The sequence below is a fragment of the Pinus tabuliformis genome, chromosome Q (assembly GCF_031772625.1).
Source record: "Pinus tabuliformis cultivar Carrire ecotype Pingquan chromosome Q, CPIR1, whole genome shotgun sequence".
Taxonomy (NCBI): domain Eukaryota; kingdom Viridiplantae; phylum Streptophyta; class Pinopsida; order Pinales; family Pinaceae; genus Pinus; species Pinus tabuliformis.
In genome coordinates, this window is record NC_142296.1 from 1,373,400,584 (window position 1) to 1,373,419,146 (window position 18,563).

An 18,563-nucleotide genomic window follows, 5' to 3' on the forward strand; every position below is an offset into this window, starting at 1 on the left:
TATTACTCCTATTTGTTAAATTATTTAAACAAATTACTTGCAGTTTCCTACGGAAAATATCGTAATACATACACTGCAACCTTCACTTAATTAAATATAATGCGGAAACAAGAGACTGAGCAAGAAAGAATACACAACACAATAGACACCATTATTTTTGGACAACTGTCCCCGGGAAAACCAGTGCAGCAGATTTGAGGGTTTTATTGTTATGCAGGAGAAAATCTGAGTACAATTCTTGGATGCTCAGCTAGCAATCCGATACAGAGAGAAACTAGACAAAATGAATGGTGAAATGATCTCACCTTGTCACTGGGAAAACTTGAAACTGATCACGCTGAACTAGAGCCTCTGCGCAGAACTGCGTCATCCCTACGCAGTTCCTACGTCACCCCTACTGGGTATCATGTTGCTCCTTCTCTGGATCCTTTGCTGGCTGGAAAATCTGAATCTCTGCCTCCCGGTCTCACACCCCGGCTCTTGGCTACTGAAACTTGATTTCCTCATCAAGAATTCAATCTCCCTCTAAGGTCCACATTGCCACTGCGTCAGCATTGCGTGGGCCAATGTCTACCTCTCTCTAGACGTCGTTCTGCCCTCTCTCTGCCTCGTACTCTCTGGCCCAGGAAAGCTTCCTCTTCCGGATACTCACCGCCCTTCTCTGCAAGAAATCACCTCGATCAAAACTTCCTCCCGAGAACTTCACTTCAGAAATTTGATCTCTCAGTGTGTTTTCCAAATGACCCTCAAGCTCCCTTAAATAATCTTCTAGAACTTACACTCATAATTAGATTAATACATGTGGGTTCTTTGGAATATATGTGCCCAAGCCTCCCTGCAAAATTTGAGGCCTACAACACATCTGATGCTACCCCAAATCAACACTCTCTCTTAGCAAGGAGTGTGCTCTAGCAATATACTTTGCTGCATACTGCTCTGACTTTGAAGCATTATCCTTTGCGCTGCTGATGTTTGACATGCTGTCCACCAACTACTACGTTGCTGCTGTAACTATATTGTTGTTGATACTGCCACTGTCAACACTGCATCCGTACTACAACTCCCTCTCAAGTGTTGCATCTGTGTTGCTGATAGCACTACCACTACTAATTGCTACTGCACAACAAACTGTTGCTGCTACTCCATCAACAACAAAAAAACATCCAAAAATTACTAAACTATATGTGTTCAGTATGATACCACGTGAATGCTGGAGTCTGACTGCTGCTAGTCTCTGCACTGACCCTCTGAATATACTGCCCTGTTGTTGATTTCTGCTCTGTGCCATCTACACTACTGTCAACTATGCTCTGCGTTGCTCAGACTCTGGCACTCCTAGCCACTACAACTGTCTCTTTGACACTCCTTAGCATCATCCGACACTAGTCCATCCTGCTACTCTTGATCTGGGCTCCTGTAGCAAGGTATTGATCCGAGAGGTGGACTCATCAAGGATCCTGCCCATATGTAGCTCTTTCGAACTACAACTCCAAATCAAACCACCTCCCTCCTAGAGGTATCTTGGTTGTCATGTCGAACTCCTCTTCCATCTTCGCGAGTGCAACCTTCGGATCATGTTTCTCATCCTTGTCCTTCTTCTTGAGAGGACACTGAGTAGCATAGTGACCCATCTCACCACACTTGAAACACTTGATCTTCGAGACATCTTTCTTACGCCTCTGCTGCTCCTGTTGTCGCTTCGATGCAAAGGCTGCATTATCCTTCTCCTCCTTGGGCTTCGACCCACTGCTGCTGCTTCCGTCAAGTTTGACCTTGACTAAGTCTCTCCTCAGCTCCTCTTGTTTTAGAGTTGCCCACATCTCATCCCAATTAGGTAACGCTGCTCTGCCCAGGATACTCTGGACAAAGACTTGCCACTCATCTGAGACAGAATTGAGGGCCAGTCTAACCAACTCTAAATCCTGAGGTGTATGCCCCGCAGTAGACAACTCATCACGGGTTTCATTTAGCTTCTTGAGGAATGGATCCACACACTCTCCCTTCTGCATCTAAGCAAATTTCAACCTCTACTCTAAGTACATCTTCCGCTACTCGGAAGATACCTGATATAATGTGGTCAAGGTATCCCACATCTCCTTAGCAGTCCCTCTGCTAGCAACGTGACACACCATGTGATCCTTGACTCCATCCAAGATCATCCTCTTGGCCTTTGCTATCTTTGCCTTGTACTTCTACAATGGATTTGCATCTGCAGGGATAGCCACCACACTGTAGACGTATGTCTTGAGGGCATGCTCATCTAGAAGGAATAACATTCTTGCCTTCCAGATGACATAGTTGGATGCTTCGTCCAACCTGGCCTAATCCCTCAAGCCACTAGTAGCCATTTCTGCCAAAAATAAAAAGTCGAATGACCTCCTCTCTCCTTTGTGCTGCTGCTGGGCTAGCTTATGCACTCCCTGCTGGAGCTAGTAAAACTGCTGCCCCTTGCTGCTGCTTAGCTCTAGAGAACTCGAATTCCTTGGCTAGGAATTCTCTGAGGAAGAAATTCCTTTGTCGTGCTTCTTCTCTTTCTTCTGACAATCTTCTGCCTAGCAAACCACCTACAAAAAAATCTGCGTCCCACCAGCTCTCCTCACGCTGAGGATTTAGCACTGCTCCCTCCGCCCCGACAAAAAATTGAACTAGAAGTCCTTCTCTCCTTCGACTCACTCGGAGAGAGGCTGCCTCAAAAATCTGCCCTCTCGACTTGGACTGCACAAACCCTCTAGGGTTTCGAACCGCTGCCTCCTACAACTTTTTCAAACTCCCCTCTTCTGCTCAACGCTGGATCCACCGGCTTTGCTCTTCTTGCTTCACCTGCAACTCTGATACCATGTGAAAATTCCTCAATAAGGATCCCTACTGCAACATCGATGATATTACTCCTATTTGTTAAATTCCTTTAAACAAATTACTTGTAGTTTCCTACGACAAATATCGTAATACATACACTGCAACCTTCACTTAATTAAATATAATGCGGAAACAAGACACTGAGTAAGAAAGAAAATACAACACAATAGACATTGTTATTTTTGGACAATTGTTCCCGGAAAAACTTAATGTGGGAAAACCGATGTAGCAGATCTGAGGTTTTATTATTATGCAGGAGAAAATCTGAGTACAATTCTTGGATGCTCAGCTAGCAATCTAATACAAAGAGAAACTCGACAAAATGAATGGTGAAATGATCTCACCCTGTCATTGGGAAAATCTGAGACTGATCACGCTGAATTGGAGCCTCTGCGTACCCTCTGCGCGGAACTACATCACCCCTGCTGGGTATCACACTGCTCCTTCTCTGGACCCTCTGCTGGCTGGAAAATCTGAATCTCTGCCTCCTGGTCTCACACCCCGGTTCCTAGCTACTGAAACTCGATTTTCTTAGCAAGAACTCAATCTCCCTTTAAGGCCTGCACTGCCACTGCGTCAACTCTGCGTGGGCCAGCCTCTGCCTCTCTATGCTTCGTACTCTCCAGCCCAGGAAAACTTCCTTCTTCCAGATACTCACTGCCCCTCTCTGCAAGAAATCTCCTCGATTAGAACTTCTCACTTCAGAAATTCAATCTCTTGATCTCTCGGTGTGTTTTCCAAATGACCTTCAAGCTCCCTTAAATAATCTTCTCGTTAACATTCAACAACCCAGATTAAAAGCTAATCAATGGCTAAGATCATTTTAGCTTGATCCTTGTCTTCTTCTAGAAGTTACACCCACAATTAGATTAATACCCATAAATATTTTTAATTTCCTAAGTTTAACTTAGGGTCCCATTAAAAATATTAATTATTTTAATAAAATTGTTTCTGGGTGGAATTTCCCAAAACGCTTTCTGGATTCTTTGGAATACATGTTCCCAAGCCTCCCTACAAAATTTGAGGCCTAGGGCACATCCGATGCTATCCCAAATCAACAATTTATTGAAGAACAAATCTGATGTTTTTCAAACATTCAAGAACTTTCATGCATGGATTGAAAATGATGCACAATCTCTTATTGGCTCTATGCGCACTGATAATGGAAAATAATACACTTCAAATGAATTTGAAAACTATCTTTGCCAGCATGGGATCAAACATCAAACAACTGTGTCTTATAATCCCCAACAGAACGAAGTAGCTAAAAGAATGAACAAGACAATCTTAAATGTGGTATGTTTCATGATGTTTTTCAAGAATGTAAAATTGATGTTTTGGGTTGATGCAGTTCTATGTGCTGTGTATATAAAGAATAGGTGTCCATCTAATGCTATTAGAAATAAGACTCCTTATGAAATGTGGTATGGCAACATTCCTTCGGTAAAGCATCTCAGGGTCTTTGGTTCCACCTATTGTGCTTTGATACCTAAGGAAAAAAGAAACAAATTTGGTGCAAGGAGTCGTAAGTGTATCTTCCAAGGCTGACAATGTTGTTGAGTGACAACTTGATCACTTGGATAGATTTGGGAATGCAAAGTCTTTTCAAGAATTTGATAATGAGATTCCACATCTTGAAGGGGGGATTCCTACACTGGATCAATTTGTGGAAACTTCTTCTGAAGCACTTTCTTCCCCGCATGAAGCTCCAACCACTGATCCAGATGACACTTTGAGTGATGTGATTAACAGAACTGGGAGAATCTTGATTCAACCCCAACTCAGTTAACTAAGTAGTCTAGGCCATCTCAAAAAGGTCCTCCAAAATGGTTGACAAAGATACTTGAAAGTGTTCATCCTGATGAGATTGGAAAGACGGGAACAAGGAGCTCTACTAGACATAATGGAGATTATGTAAATGATTATGATTCACCTAATGATATGGATGTTGCTGATGATTGTGAACAGAATTTGTCTACAGATTTTGAACCAACTTCCTTCAATGAAGTTGTTTATCATGATGAATGGAAAGAAGCGATGCAAAAAGAGTATGATGCCTTGATAAAGAATGGTATTTGAGAATTGGTTGATCCTCCATTGGGAACCAAACCAATAGGCTACACGTGGGTCTACAAGAATAAGTATAAAGTTGATGGCTCACTTGACAAGCACAAAGCTAGGTTTGTGGCAAAAGGTTTTGCATAGAAAGAAGGGGTCGACTATGAGGAGACTTTTGCCCCCACAACAAAATGGGCTACCATCCGGACACTCTTTGCCTTGGTAGTTCAGAACGGTTGGAAAGTCCATCAAATGGATGTAAAAATTGCTTTCTTGATCTGAAAGAGAATGTTTTTATGTCCCAACTAGACGAATTTGTTGTGAAGCGTTAGGAACATAAAATATGCAAGCTTGTAAAATACTTGTATGGCCTCAAGCAAGCTTCATGAGCCTGGTATGAGAAGTTAACTGAGCATCTTCTCAAACTCAACTTCAAACATTATGATCTTGATGATGCAACTTTGTTTGTCAAGAAAGTTGGCAAAACAATTGTATATCTTGTGGTGTATGTAGATGATCTTTTGATAACAGGGAACAATGAGAGCTATATTGCATCCATAAAGAAGGAATTGAGAAAAGGTTTTGAAATGACAAATTTGGGTATGTTCACTACTATCTTGGTATTGAAGTAACTCAACATCCGAAGTTTATATTTCTCTCTCAGAAAAAGTAGATTGGAGATCTGTTGAACAGGTTTGGCATGGCTGAGTGCAATCCTTTGACTACTCCAATGGAACAGAACTTAAAGCTCACATCCACTTAAGGACAAGAATTTGAGGATGCAACAAAGTATAGACAACTTGTAGGAAGTCTCAACTACCTGATGTTGAAATTTATAAGTCTAACACGTTAGAAATTCTTCCTGCACTATCTGGTTTATTTCACCTACTTCTTTAATTACTTAACAAGTTATTTAACCATATAAATACTGAAAATAAACAGAAGTACAGTCTCAACAATCTACAGATCATCAACTGAAAGAATAGACAAACACACAAGGGACACCATTATTTTTGGACAATTGTTCCCGAAAAAACCCAACTTGGGAAAACTAGTGCAGCAGATTTGAGGGTTTTATTATTATGTAGCTTTCTTGAGTACAACTGGGTGCCAAACTGGCTCACTCGATAGAGAAATCAATCTGGCAATAATACCTCTTTTCGGAAGCAGATATTCGACAAGTATGCTCCACGAAAAACTTTCCAACACCTTCTGAGGCTCTGCGTCAGCCTGGAATCCTCTGCATCAGCCTTCTGATGCTCTGCGCAGGCTCTCTAGCCCTCTGTGTCACTCATGCAGGCCCTGGTAGCCTTTGCGCAATCCTTCTAGCCCTCTGCATGGTTCCTGTTGGCTCTACGTAGCCTCCTCTGACTCAACACTGATCCTTCGACACTCTCTGCCTCTTTGCTATGCACTCACTACTCCTCGCTACAACTCTGATCACTAGTTTGATTTCTCTCAGCAAACCTCGCTCCAGAAAACCGAACTAACTGATTAATCTTGGTGTGTCTCCAACTCACCCTCAAGCTTCCTCTTATACTTTTTCTGTTGAGTCTTCAACGACAGAGATTAAATCTCTAATCAATGACTAAGATTAGATTTGGCTTGATCCATGTCATTCAGAACCTTCTCACCCAGTTTTATATTAATACCCATTAATATTTTATTTTCCTAAGTTTAGACTTAGGAACCCATTAAAAATATTAATTATTTTAATATCTCTCTAACCGAGTGGAATTTCCCTAAACTATTTTTGGGTCTTGGAGATCTCATGTGTTTTAGCCTCTCCACCAATTTTCATGGTTAGAGCACATTCGATGCTACCCCAAATCAACACTCCCTCTTAGCGAGGAATGTGCTCTAGACTCTAGTAATGCTCCACAATTGAATGTCACCCAGATCATCAAGCACCGGTACTTGTGTTGATGCTTGGCCTGCTGCCCAACATCCTCTGCATTGTTACCTCCTATACTTCTGCCCATGGCTCTGCCACTGCCACTGCTACATCTGTACTGCAGCGCCCTCTGCATCCGTGCTGCTGTTGGTCCTTCCTCCCAACACTGCATCTACATTGAAACTCTCTCTCATCATTCTGCATTGTGTTGCCCATAGCACTACCACTACTAATGCTGCACTGCAACTCAATTACTGAGAAGTAACTAATCTACCAAACTACTGACATCCTTGTCAGGCTAGAAGCCCTCTTGATGTTGAAGCTCCCTCAGCTGCTATCTTGTGCTCCCTCTGTGCTACTGCAACAACTTTGTGCCTTTCACATTGTTGCAAACACTCCTGTGCCTTTCTACACTGTTGCAACCTCCTCTGTGCCTCTCGCACTGTTGCAACCCTCACTGCGTTGCTACAAATCCCTGCACTCTAGCACTGTTCTGCCACTCCATCTGCATCTTGCTTCTACTGACATCCATCATCTTGGTACTGTCTCTCGGGGCTCCCATAGCCGGATATGATCCAAGAGTTTGGGTATCTCAAGGATCCTGCCCCACATCTTCTGTAGTCTTCCTAACTACAACTCGATGTCACCCCACCTCTTCTCTAGAGGTGCATGAGCACTCATGGTGCAGTTTTCATCAGTGTCTACTTCCTTCTCCGCCTTAGCCGGCGCTGCCTTGGAGTTAGAAGCCTCTCCCTTATTCTTCTTCTTGGGACACTGGGTTGCATAATGACCCAACTCCCCACAATGGAATATCTTGGAGATGTCCTTCTTCTTCCTCTTCCCTTGCTGTCCCGCAGATGCTAGAGTTGCATCCTCTTCCTCCTCTTTCTTGATTCGTCCACCTTTGATGCTACTTCCTGTCTTGGTTAGTCGTCTGATCTCTTCTTGGCGAAGAGCTACCCACATCTCTTCTCAACTTGGAAGATTCGCTCTGCCCAAAATGCTTTGGACGAATGTCTCCCACTCCTCGGAGACAGTGTTTAGGGCAGTCCTCACCATGAACTCCCGATTGGGTGTGGCCCCTATGGAAGCAAGTTGGTCTCGAATCTCCTGCAACCTGCTGAGGAATAGATCTATCTACTCCCTCTTCTGCATCTGAAATGATCACATCTGATTCTCTAGTGGCATCCTCCTCTCCACGGAAGTGCCTTGATACAATGTCGTCAAGGTATCCCACATCTCCTTTACTGTATTCTTCTCGGCAATATGCTGAACTACATGATCCTTGACCCCATCAAAGATTATGCACTTTGGCTTGGCCATTGCATCCTCATACCTTTCGTTATCAGTTGGGTCGACTGGGATAGCCACGGTTCTCAAGGCGAATGCCTTGATACGATGTCTACCTAGAACAAATAGGATCCTGGCCTTCTAGATGACAACGTTGGACACCCCATCCAACCTGTCCTGACCCCTCAGTTCGTTCATTGCCATCTCTGCTCTTCTCTTCGACTCCCTCTGAGTCTCTACTTCCTGCCTAGAAGTTTTCTTCTAGACTCCCTCTGAGTCTCAATTTCCCTTTTGGAAATCCTTTCCTAGACTCCCTCTGAGTCTCGATTTCCCTCCTGGAAATCCTTTTGCCAACAGTCAAATTGCTCCTTTTCGATCCCCTTTGATTCTGCAACACTGATCTGGATTTCTTGGCTAGAAATCTGCCTAGGTAGCGACTCCCTCTACCTTGGTTCTGTCTCGTTAGGTATTGTTCTTCTTTGACAACAACAACACCCCACCAGCTTCACAATCCACAATTTGCCCACAGCTCCCTAGGCCCCAAGAGCTGAAGAAACTGAGCCTCTTAGCTCTGTGCAATCCCGGCAAGACTGAATCACTCCTCTGGCCAACTGCATCACTCCTACTTGGCTGAGCAGGATGACGTATCTCTTCGTGAGCCTCTTTTGCTTCTCATTGCTTCTACGCTGGCCCTCTCTCTAGTTCAAACTGATGACGCAGGCCCTCTGTGTCACTCCTCTGTTGCTTTCTGCTTAGGAACAACTTTTGTCTCTCGAGACCGTTGTTTCTGCTGCAAATTTTTGATTTTAGCTAATACCTTCAGCTCTCCTATGATCTGCAATGCTCTGATATCATGTTGAAATTTCTAACACTAACCCGTTAGAAATTCTTCCTACACTAACTGGTTTATTTCACCTACTTGTTTAATTACTTAACAAGTTATTTAACCATATAAACACTGAAAATAAACACAAGTACAGTCTCAACCATATACAAATCATCAATTGAAATAATAGACAAACACACAAGGGACACCGTTATTTTTGGACAATTGTTCCCGGAAAAACCCAACTTGGGAAAACTGGTGCATCAATTCTAAGGGTTTTATCATTAAGCAGCTTTCTTGAGCACAACTGGGTGTCAAACAGGCTTGCCCGATAGAGAAATCAATCTGGTAGTAATACCTCTCTTCGGAAGCAAATATTTTGCAAGTCTGCTCCACGAAAAACTCTCCAATGCCTCTCTGAGGCTCTGCATCAGCCCTCCTGGCCTTTGTGTTAGCCTTCTGATGCTCTGCGTAGGCTCTCTAGCCCTCTGCATCACTCACGCAGGCCCTGGTAGCCTCTGCGCAATCCCTCTGGCCCTCTGCATGGTTCCTGCTGGCTCTTTGTAGCCTCCTTTGACTCAGGGTTGATCCTTCGACACTATCTCTGCCTCTCTGATATGCACTCACTGCCCCTCGCTGTATCTCTGATCACTGGTTTGATTTCTCTCAACAAACCCCGCTCCAGAAAATTGAACTGACTTACCAATCTTGGTGTGTCTCCAACTGACCCTCAAGCCTCCTCTCATACTTTTTCTGTTGAGTCTTCAACGACCGAGATTAAATCTCCAATCAACGGCTAAGATTAGATTTGGCTTGATCCATGTCATTTAGAACCTTCTCACCCAATTTTATATTAATACCCATTAATATTTTTATTTTCCTAGGTTTAGACCAGTGTTGTGAAAATTGCGATTTAATGAAAAAATCGCGATTGAAAAATCGCAATTTTTTCCTTGTGCCGATCAAATCGCGATTTTTATACGAAAAAATCGCTGGTATTTTTTTTGCCGATTTTTACTGAAAAAATCGCGATTTTATGAAAAAATCGCGATAAAAACGAAAAAATCACGATAAAAACTTAAAAAATCGCCGAGGGTCGCGACAACATAGTTTTATAACGTTTTTTTGGGTTTTTTCATGCAATTTTTTTTGAAAGAAACAAATAATATTTGAGTAGGGCAGCTTAATGATCAAGTCTAGGCCCTAGTATGGATATGCTATTCATGATAATGTTAAATTCTTAAAGTAAAAGTGACATTCTCCTTAATCTTCATTTTCATCCTTTTACTTAAATTTTTAACATTACTATGAAATGACTCAGGGTGTTTGAGAGTGGTTCCAGCCTCATTGGATTTCATATGGAGAAAGTAGAATTTTAGATTTCATTTAAAATCCAGCAGACTTATCAGTTTTTCAGGATTTCAGGATTGGGAGATTGTAATGTTTTCAGGTGACACCACCAGCCCGGGCTACCCCTGCCACTAGTAGAGGACGTGGTCTACCTCCTGTAGCTCCTACTTCTAGTTCTTCAGCTTCTAGAGCACATCAGACTCCGTCACTCCACTGCCATCTCCACCAGCACAGGCACCAGCAGCATCTAGAGGGAAAGGGAAAGATGTGACATTTTCTCGCAAGAGGGGCAGAGGAAATCAATAGGATTAGACTTTCATTTTATTGTATATGACATTATGACATGATGAGATACATTATCATATTTTTTGTTGATATTTTGGGGCTGGGTTGGGACTCAGGAGTCAAGACTTACTATTCAGGACATGATTCAATGTTATGTGTGATTTTAGCGCTAGAAATGATATTAAACATCTTATATATTAGTTTTTTTTATCATATTTATGTGTCAATATATTTATTTTATGTTGTAGATGGTTTAGATATTAAAAAAAATGAAAAAAAATGAATATTTTTGTACCAAACGATTTTTTCCCGATTTTTTCCGATTTTTCCTCTATTTTTCCGATTTTTTCCGATTTGTTCCCCGCGCCGATTTAATCCTGATCGAGATTTTCACAACATTGGTTTAGACTTAGGAACCCATTAAAAATATTAATTTTTTTTAATATCTCTCTAACTGGGTGGAATTTCCCCAAACCATTTTTGGGTCTTGGAGATCTCATGTGCTTTAGCCTCTCCACCAATTTTCATGGCTAGAGCACATCCGATGCTACCCCAAATCAACACCTGACTACTACCAGACCAGACATTTCATTTGTTGCTGGAATCCTCTTCAGGTTTATGCAAAAGCCTTGTGAGGGACATTGGTTTGTTGCGACAAGAGTTCTAAAGTACTTGAAGGGAAATCAAGACTTTGGACATAATTGTACACAGGTAGGCGACTTTAGCTTGATTGGATACTCTGATTCAAACTTCGATGGAGATAAAGAAACTGAGGTATGTACTTCAAGTTATGCTATGAGTCTTGGATCAGGAGTTGTCTCCTAGAGGTCATGCAAACAATCAGTTCCAATAGATTCCACAATTGATGCAGAATATGTGGCAGCAGCTGAAGCAACAAAGAAAATTGTGTGGCTCAGGAAAATTCTGGAAGATTTGCAGGAGAAACAAGTGCATTCAACTCCTCTCATGATTGACAACACTTCTACAATAAAGTTGGCCAATAACCCAAAGTTCCATGATAAAAAAAAGCATGTCAATACAAAATACCATTTGATTCGACATCATGTTGAGGCCAAGACAATTCACCTATGCCATTGTTCCACAAATGAGCAGATTGTAGACATCTTCACCAAAGCGTTTGTAAGAGAAAAGTTTGAAAGATTCAGAATGATGCTTGGACTCACCAACATCGCTTCAGATTAAGGGGGGGAATGTTGACACCTAATCTTTGGGATTAGGTAATCCATGTAAAATAGTGTAAATAGAAAATAAGGAAAATTGAAATATGAAGAGACACAGGGAGATGAAACCCAAGAGTCTCTCCCTCCATGTATATATCTATAATCAGTCTTAATGCAAAATCACAATTTGTTTTGAGGAGTTACCTCCTGGCTTGACAACTTGCTTGAAGGATTGGTTTTGGAGTGTGACATTGAATGGAAATAACAGTACCATACACAAAGGGAGGGGGAAGTTTATCGGCTGCATGGTTCCTTCTGTTCTAATTATTTTTTAATCCTCCAAAACTAACTTCAATATTCGAGGTTGACTTCAACTAAGATTCCACTTCAAGTTCACTGAATCTCTCGTGATTTTGTTCATTTTATTTTGAAATTCAGTGAATTTTGAATTTGGACCTTGAAATTCACTGAAGAAGTTGATGCTGGTCACAGCATCAACAACTTACTACAAAGACAATTCAACAATATATTGACAATTGCAACAAGCTATCTATCATCTGGAGGTAAGGACTTTAGGAAACACTCTTCATCAAGTTTATTCCAGGACTTCTTACGCACTTGCAGTAGTTAGACTTGCCTGAAGGTAGAATCTAAATTGCATGAAATTAAAATCATAAGGTAAGCATATAACTTACATTAAAATCATAAAAGAATCAAGTTAAAAGGTGTAGGACATAGTATTCTACATGATGGAATCTTCAAACTAAATATTACCTGATGAGCAACATACTGAACATCTGCAACATTGCCACTGCGAGAAGCAACCTGGAAAGCACTTTTTAAACGACCACACACCACACATGCCAAAACCTTCCTGCATTCAGAATAATGGAGTAATTGTAAGAGGTTGGAAAGGAACTCATGCGAGGGTAATAAACCTATACTGTATGAATAATAATGGTTATGCGTTTAAAACAGTCAAGCCAATACCTGTGGCTACTCTTTAGCATATCTATAAGCTTGTCTGGCCGTTCTCTATGTTTATTAGCAAATACATTAATAGCTGCCCCGAGCACCTAAAAATGACAAGCATGTTTTTATTTAGTAACACAGATCTCAATACACAATCAAACAGCACAATCCTTGTTCCTTGGGCAATGATCACTCCTAAAGGTAATGATCTTAAAAGTTTAAAACACCACAGAAAGCAAGGCTATTAAAAATAAATACACACATTTTAATACAAGCCACACCACTTTACCTGGTCCCAGCCATCATCATCAATAGTGCCCTTGATGTTTCGTAGAAAATCTGTCAATTGATTTCCTCTCTTCCTTTCTGCAAGTGAAGCTGCCACGCCAGCATATATGTGCACAGCTGCATGAAAATGAATTTAGCCTAAGAATTTAAAGAATTATAGAAATTGATGCAAAAGTTAATCCAAATTTGTGGAAAATTTGGATATACTTTAATAGTGGCCATACTATTAGAAGAGAGTTTTTTACACAAGCATCATTATTGTTAACATTTTCTGCAGGAAGATTGTAAAAGAATGTGTCGGAATGATATCTACTCATACCAGGAAGATTGAATTCATAGATTATTTTAAAAGTTAGATCAAAGTTTTTCTCGACAAGAGTCTCAGCAACTTCAGATCTTCTTCTGCAAAAAATAAACATGAATTAAAAAAGCCTACTCAAACACAACAGACAAAAAATACTTACAAAACAACACATACAGAAACAGCATTTGGAGCAAGAATGTGCAGCTTTATCAAATTATTTGATCTACTAGAGTTGTCATCACAGAAATCTATGTTTAGTTGATATGTATGGGAGCTCCTTTCTTGCACAATACATTGTTCCATACTTGGACACAAAAAAAAACCAATTTTGTAAGTCAAAAAGCACAAACCTGAAAGTTTCAGGATCATTGGGATTTCCAAAAAGAGAATGCTTCCATGGAGGGCCATCCGCATCATTGAAAGATCGCACTACATCCATCTGCAAGATAAAACCAACTGCAGTAGTCATTTCTTTCCCTACCAATACAGAATGTGAAATTTTTATTTATTGGGAGAAATGCTTTTCCAGGCTTGGGGAGCAATAAGCTCCATCTGCATTTATGCAGCCCGCAAAGACATGGATTCATAAAACTTGACCAACACATGCATCCAGAGGGTTTGATTGTTGAAGAAAGTGCAACTAGGTTTGGTATTTACAAATGTAATTTTAATCTTTGTACTTGTCAAGAAAAAGAAATATTATTTTTGTAAATTATAAGAATGAGTTTCTTGCTCATTCCATAGGTCTAGGAAAGTCAGAGTCAAAGACGTGTAAAAAGCTCTTCTTGAGCATATATGTAATGTATACAAGTCTATAAAATGGTGTCTAACAGCCCTCCAGTAATGACAAGCACAATCCTCTTCACGTTGGCTAGCAAATGAATTAAATAGAAGTCATGTCGGCTTGCAAAAGGAGACACAATGGTTCACTTGGTCAAGTCGGCTTAATATGGAGACATAACCACTATATATACCCAGCTAGGGTCACCGCAAAAGAGCAGAACAGAAACTTGCATTTCTCTGAGATAATTCGGTTGGGTACAGGTCTGCAATCCGCATTACAGGAGGGCACAGATTTCGGATTCTTCTCTGAACTTCGGATGGGTGCAGGAGGTACAGGAATCTCGGGTCAAGGCAGCAGAATAGTGTCTCGGATCTCTGAAACTTTGGGTAAGTATAGGACCTCAGATCCTCTTGGATGGGTACAGGAATCTCAACTTCGCATTACAGGAGGACACATCTTGGATACCCCTGCAATTTCGTGTACAAGTTCAGTAAGCAGATTACAGTCTTCTCCTTGGTGGTGACAGTCTAGGATGCAAGGAAAGAACACTGTCACAATCTCGTTATAGATGTGATGATGAAGACCTCAGTGCTAATCACTGTCTTGGCATGTTTGTTATGAAGAAGGTGAAGATGATACACTGATCACTGTCTCAACATAATTGTGATCCTACAATAATGCTCTCTCAACATACTACACATGACCTCGGCATAATGATCTTGATGAAGACAAGGTCATGATGGAAATCTCAGTGCATCGATGAAAGCATGATGATGATATCAGTGAAGAGTACAACAATGATATAGGTAAAGGAAAAGCAATGATGCAACAGTGATGCAGTAAATGATGACCTCAATGGTGCAGCAATGGTGATGATCTCAGCAGTGACAAAAAAGAGGATTGGTGTCTTGGTCTGGGAGTGGCTTCACAGGTCAAGGGTCATGTTTTTGGTATTCGTCAATTGGAATCTCTATAAGAAGAATTTTGTGCGGGTTTTCCTCACCAAGATGGAGAGGTTTTGGCCCTGGCAGAAAGCCAACATCGTGTGTTCTTGTCTCTTTGTTTTGGTAGCTATTTGATGAACTAATGAAGATACACTCTAATAAAAACAAGTGAAGACTATGCTAAGAAGAAAAGTTAAAAGTTAAAACACCTCACAAATAGTTATCACACTAAGAATAATCACATTAATCCGACTTGCCCTAGATTCTTCAACATTGATGCCTCCTGGGGTATAGACCAGAGCCCAATGGATATACAATGCGTGGCATTATGTGCATCAATCATAATCATTTCCAGACTAACGGATTACAACACTCAAATTTGTAAAACAGACAAACCAAAATTGTCCTTCTTTTAGTTGTACGGTGTACCACAGAAAGGAGCAGCAAATTCATGTCACTCACATGAGAAATGTTTTCACTGTTCAGTTTTTGAGAAAGAACTTTTTTCAAATTTCCTTAAACCATAAATATAGTGGTGTCTTTATACTCACATTTTATACACAAATATCCATGATAATAAAACGCCATGCATTCCTTGTGTTGATTCCACAGAGGTGTCAAGATGAAATCTCATCAGGTCCTTTGGGGTTACAGCTGCCTATGCTGCTGAAGATCAATCCACCTTTCCATTAAGGATATTATAATGAACAAAGTTCATTTACGCTTTGATACCAATATAACGAACAAAGTTCATATACACAACAGAATATTCAGAATATCCGGAATATAAGAATGCCCATCATGGGACAAATAATATATTTATATAAGAATGTTTGAATACAAGTGATATGAGATGATATGGATACAAATGAGGGTCCTGTATATATATCTAGGTGGGCACCCCTTCGTGAATGGCCATGCCTTTTGAGACATGCCTCTTGAATAGAATAATCATTATTTGTTGAAAATGTAAATAGTGTCAGTTTTCATAATGTAATGGAAATGTATCATTGATGTATTTATTATATTCATTGGTCAAAGCATGTTCTTTATACTTATAGAGTCAAATAGAAAATTGTCATGAATAAAAAATATATAAATAATATAAATATAAGTAATAAGGATAATTGTAATAATGATTAGTTAATTAGTAATTAGGTTGAAGAAGCATGTCTAAATGAAACATGACTCTCCATGAAGAGGCACCTGCCTAGTATATAAGCAGGCCTCTCACTCTCATTTGGATCATCATTCATATTCATACATTTAATATATAATATTTATATCCTCAAAGGATATCTTCATATTCCAAGTCTTCTGGAGTATTTAACATGAAGAACGAACTTTGTTTCCCTCATTTGGTATCAGAGCTATTTGATCCTCGGGCCGCTCAACGGCTGCATAGAGGCAGTCTAACCCAAGTACTTGGCCATTGAAATTCGTCAACATCGTTTTCATTGAAACATTTTACTATTAGAATTTAGGGATTCTCCATTTTGCCATCAGGCCTTTGGCCATTAAAATAAAAAAATAATAATAAAAAATAAATACAAAATAAGAAATATATACATATATATATATATATATATATACATATATATATATATATATATCTATATATATATATATATATATATGTATGTATGTATGTATATATATATATATATATATATATTAAAGAAAGAAAGGAAGGAAGCATATATAGGATGAATTTCTTATAAAAAAATTGTTAAAAAAAGAAAATTCAAAAAAATTATAGAAAAAAAGTAAAAAACAATTAAAAAGCCATTATATAAAAAAAAAATATAAACAACCATATTAAAAAAGATACAAACGAATAAAAAAACCGAGACATAGCCACGACTCCCACTGCGGCTGCCACGGTCAATATTTGACATTTGTTGCTACGCCAACAACACGCGACCAAGTTCGGCAACCGACCATGCCAACCCACGCTACCAACTGTTAACAGAGCCACCATTCATATTTTTCTGCTGTCATTTCCTCCATTCATAGCCCCACAAGTAGCCACCAAATCGTTGAACCACCACACTTTGTATAGTCATCCAATTCATCCTGCAACAACTATTATAAAACTACAACCTATCGTTGTTCCATTTGCCTATTCCAACAACAGATCGCGCTATCATATTGTCAATTGTATTCACAACGAAATTAAATCATGGCGGGTCTTGCTGAACCATTGTGTCCGTACACCCTTCAATATTAATCAGCCACAATTGATCAACAAACCAAAATACCATATTTCAATCAATCATAATATAATAATAAGGGAAAAAAAGTGAAGGGTATTTATTCGAATTTAGTTAAGGCTATTTAGACATGATTTTCATGGGAGTTACAAAGTTATTGTGAAAAATGAAAAGGATTTTTTTATATATATAGGGATATTAAGTTATTTAAAAGGGAGATAAATTATATTTTATTCTTTTAAGGTCATTGGAGTTAAAAAGTTATTCGAAAAAGTGAAAAGGATTTTATATATAACATATAAGGATATAAGGTTATTTAAAAGGGAGATAAATTATATTTTATTATTTTAAAGTCGTATTAAGGAAAAGGTTGTCATATTGAAATTGTGCTATATTATTATAGCCCACAAAAACCCTGGGTTAGATTACTTATTAAATCAAAGGCTTTTTTTAGTGGTAAGGAGATATATTACAAAAAGGAAAATATTTTTTTTTATATATACACAGGAAGGTTTAGAAAAGAAAAAAAAGGGCCTAAAAAAAAAAAAAACTAATCTCATTTCGATAAACGCAAAAGCAGTGTAATTCAGAAATGAAGGAAGATTTCCAGAAACTAAATATAACTATGTCTTAGTGCTATTTAGAAATAAAATATCTATTGCGGGAAAAGATGTTACTATAGCTATCTCGTCAACCGAAAATAAAAATTATATAAAACCTAAAATCACAAATCAATTAGTGATTCCCGAGTCAAATATAATTGAAAAATTTCACTGTTTTAACAACAAAATATATGACATAACCAATTTAGAATTAAACATTGGAGATTATACATTCGTATCACAATTCTCAGTTCAAACCCTATGGAGCGATCAAGGTGACATTATTTTAGGTTCACCCTCCATGGAAACCCTTGGTTCCTTCATCCCGAATACAAAAAAGAAGTTTTTGACATTTTCTTACAAAAAGAAAAAAATTACACTACAGGATGTCACCGTGAAGCCAAATTCAGTAACACTAGAAGATATCCAAGATATTTCAAAAGTAATTTTTCAAGAAGGAAAAAAAGTATTACAAAATATGCAAAATGAAATTGAAGAAATCACGGCTGATAGAAATGAAGAAGTCTTGCAACTTAAAGATATGTTGATTTGGGGTAGCATCGAATGTGCTCTAGCCACGAAATTTAGTGGAGAGGCTAAGGCACATGATATCTCCAATACCCAGAAAGGGTTTGGACAAATTCTAAACAGTTTGGAAGATATTAAAATAATTAATATTTTTAATGGAGTCCCTAAGTCTAAACTTAGGGAAATTA

At 39.2% G+C, this 18,563-nt stretch overlaps 1 protein-coding gene across 1 annotated transcript in view; it reads right to left on the reverse strand.

Annotated features, from left to right (window-relative positions):
- LOC149225021 (zinc finger FYVE domain protein) overlaps positions 1 to 18,563 on the reverse strand; it is a 366,932-nt gene that overhangs the window by 40,164 nt on the left and 308,205 nt on the right. Inside the window, exons 28-32 of the mRNA XM_089388331.1 lie at positions 13,655 to 13,743; positions 13,320 to 13,402; positions 13,002 to 13,117; positions 12,731 to 12,816; positions 12,515 to 12,614 (exon numbers count right to left, since the gene is read on the reverse strand). Of these exons, the coding sequence (XP_089244457.1) occupies positions 12,515 to 12,614; positions 12,731 to 12,816; positions 13,002 to 13,117; positions 13,320 to 13,402; positions 13,655 to 13,743 (474 nt within the window). The remainder of the gene's footprint in view (positions 1 to 12,514; positions 12,615 to 12,730; positions 12,817 to 13,001; positions 13,118 to 13,319; positions 13,403 to 13,654; positions 13,744 to 18,563) is intronic.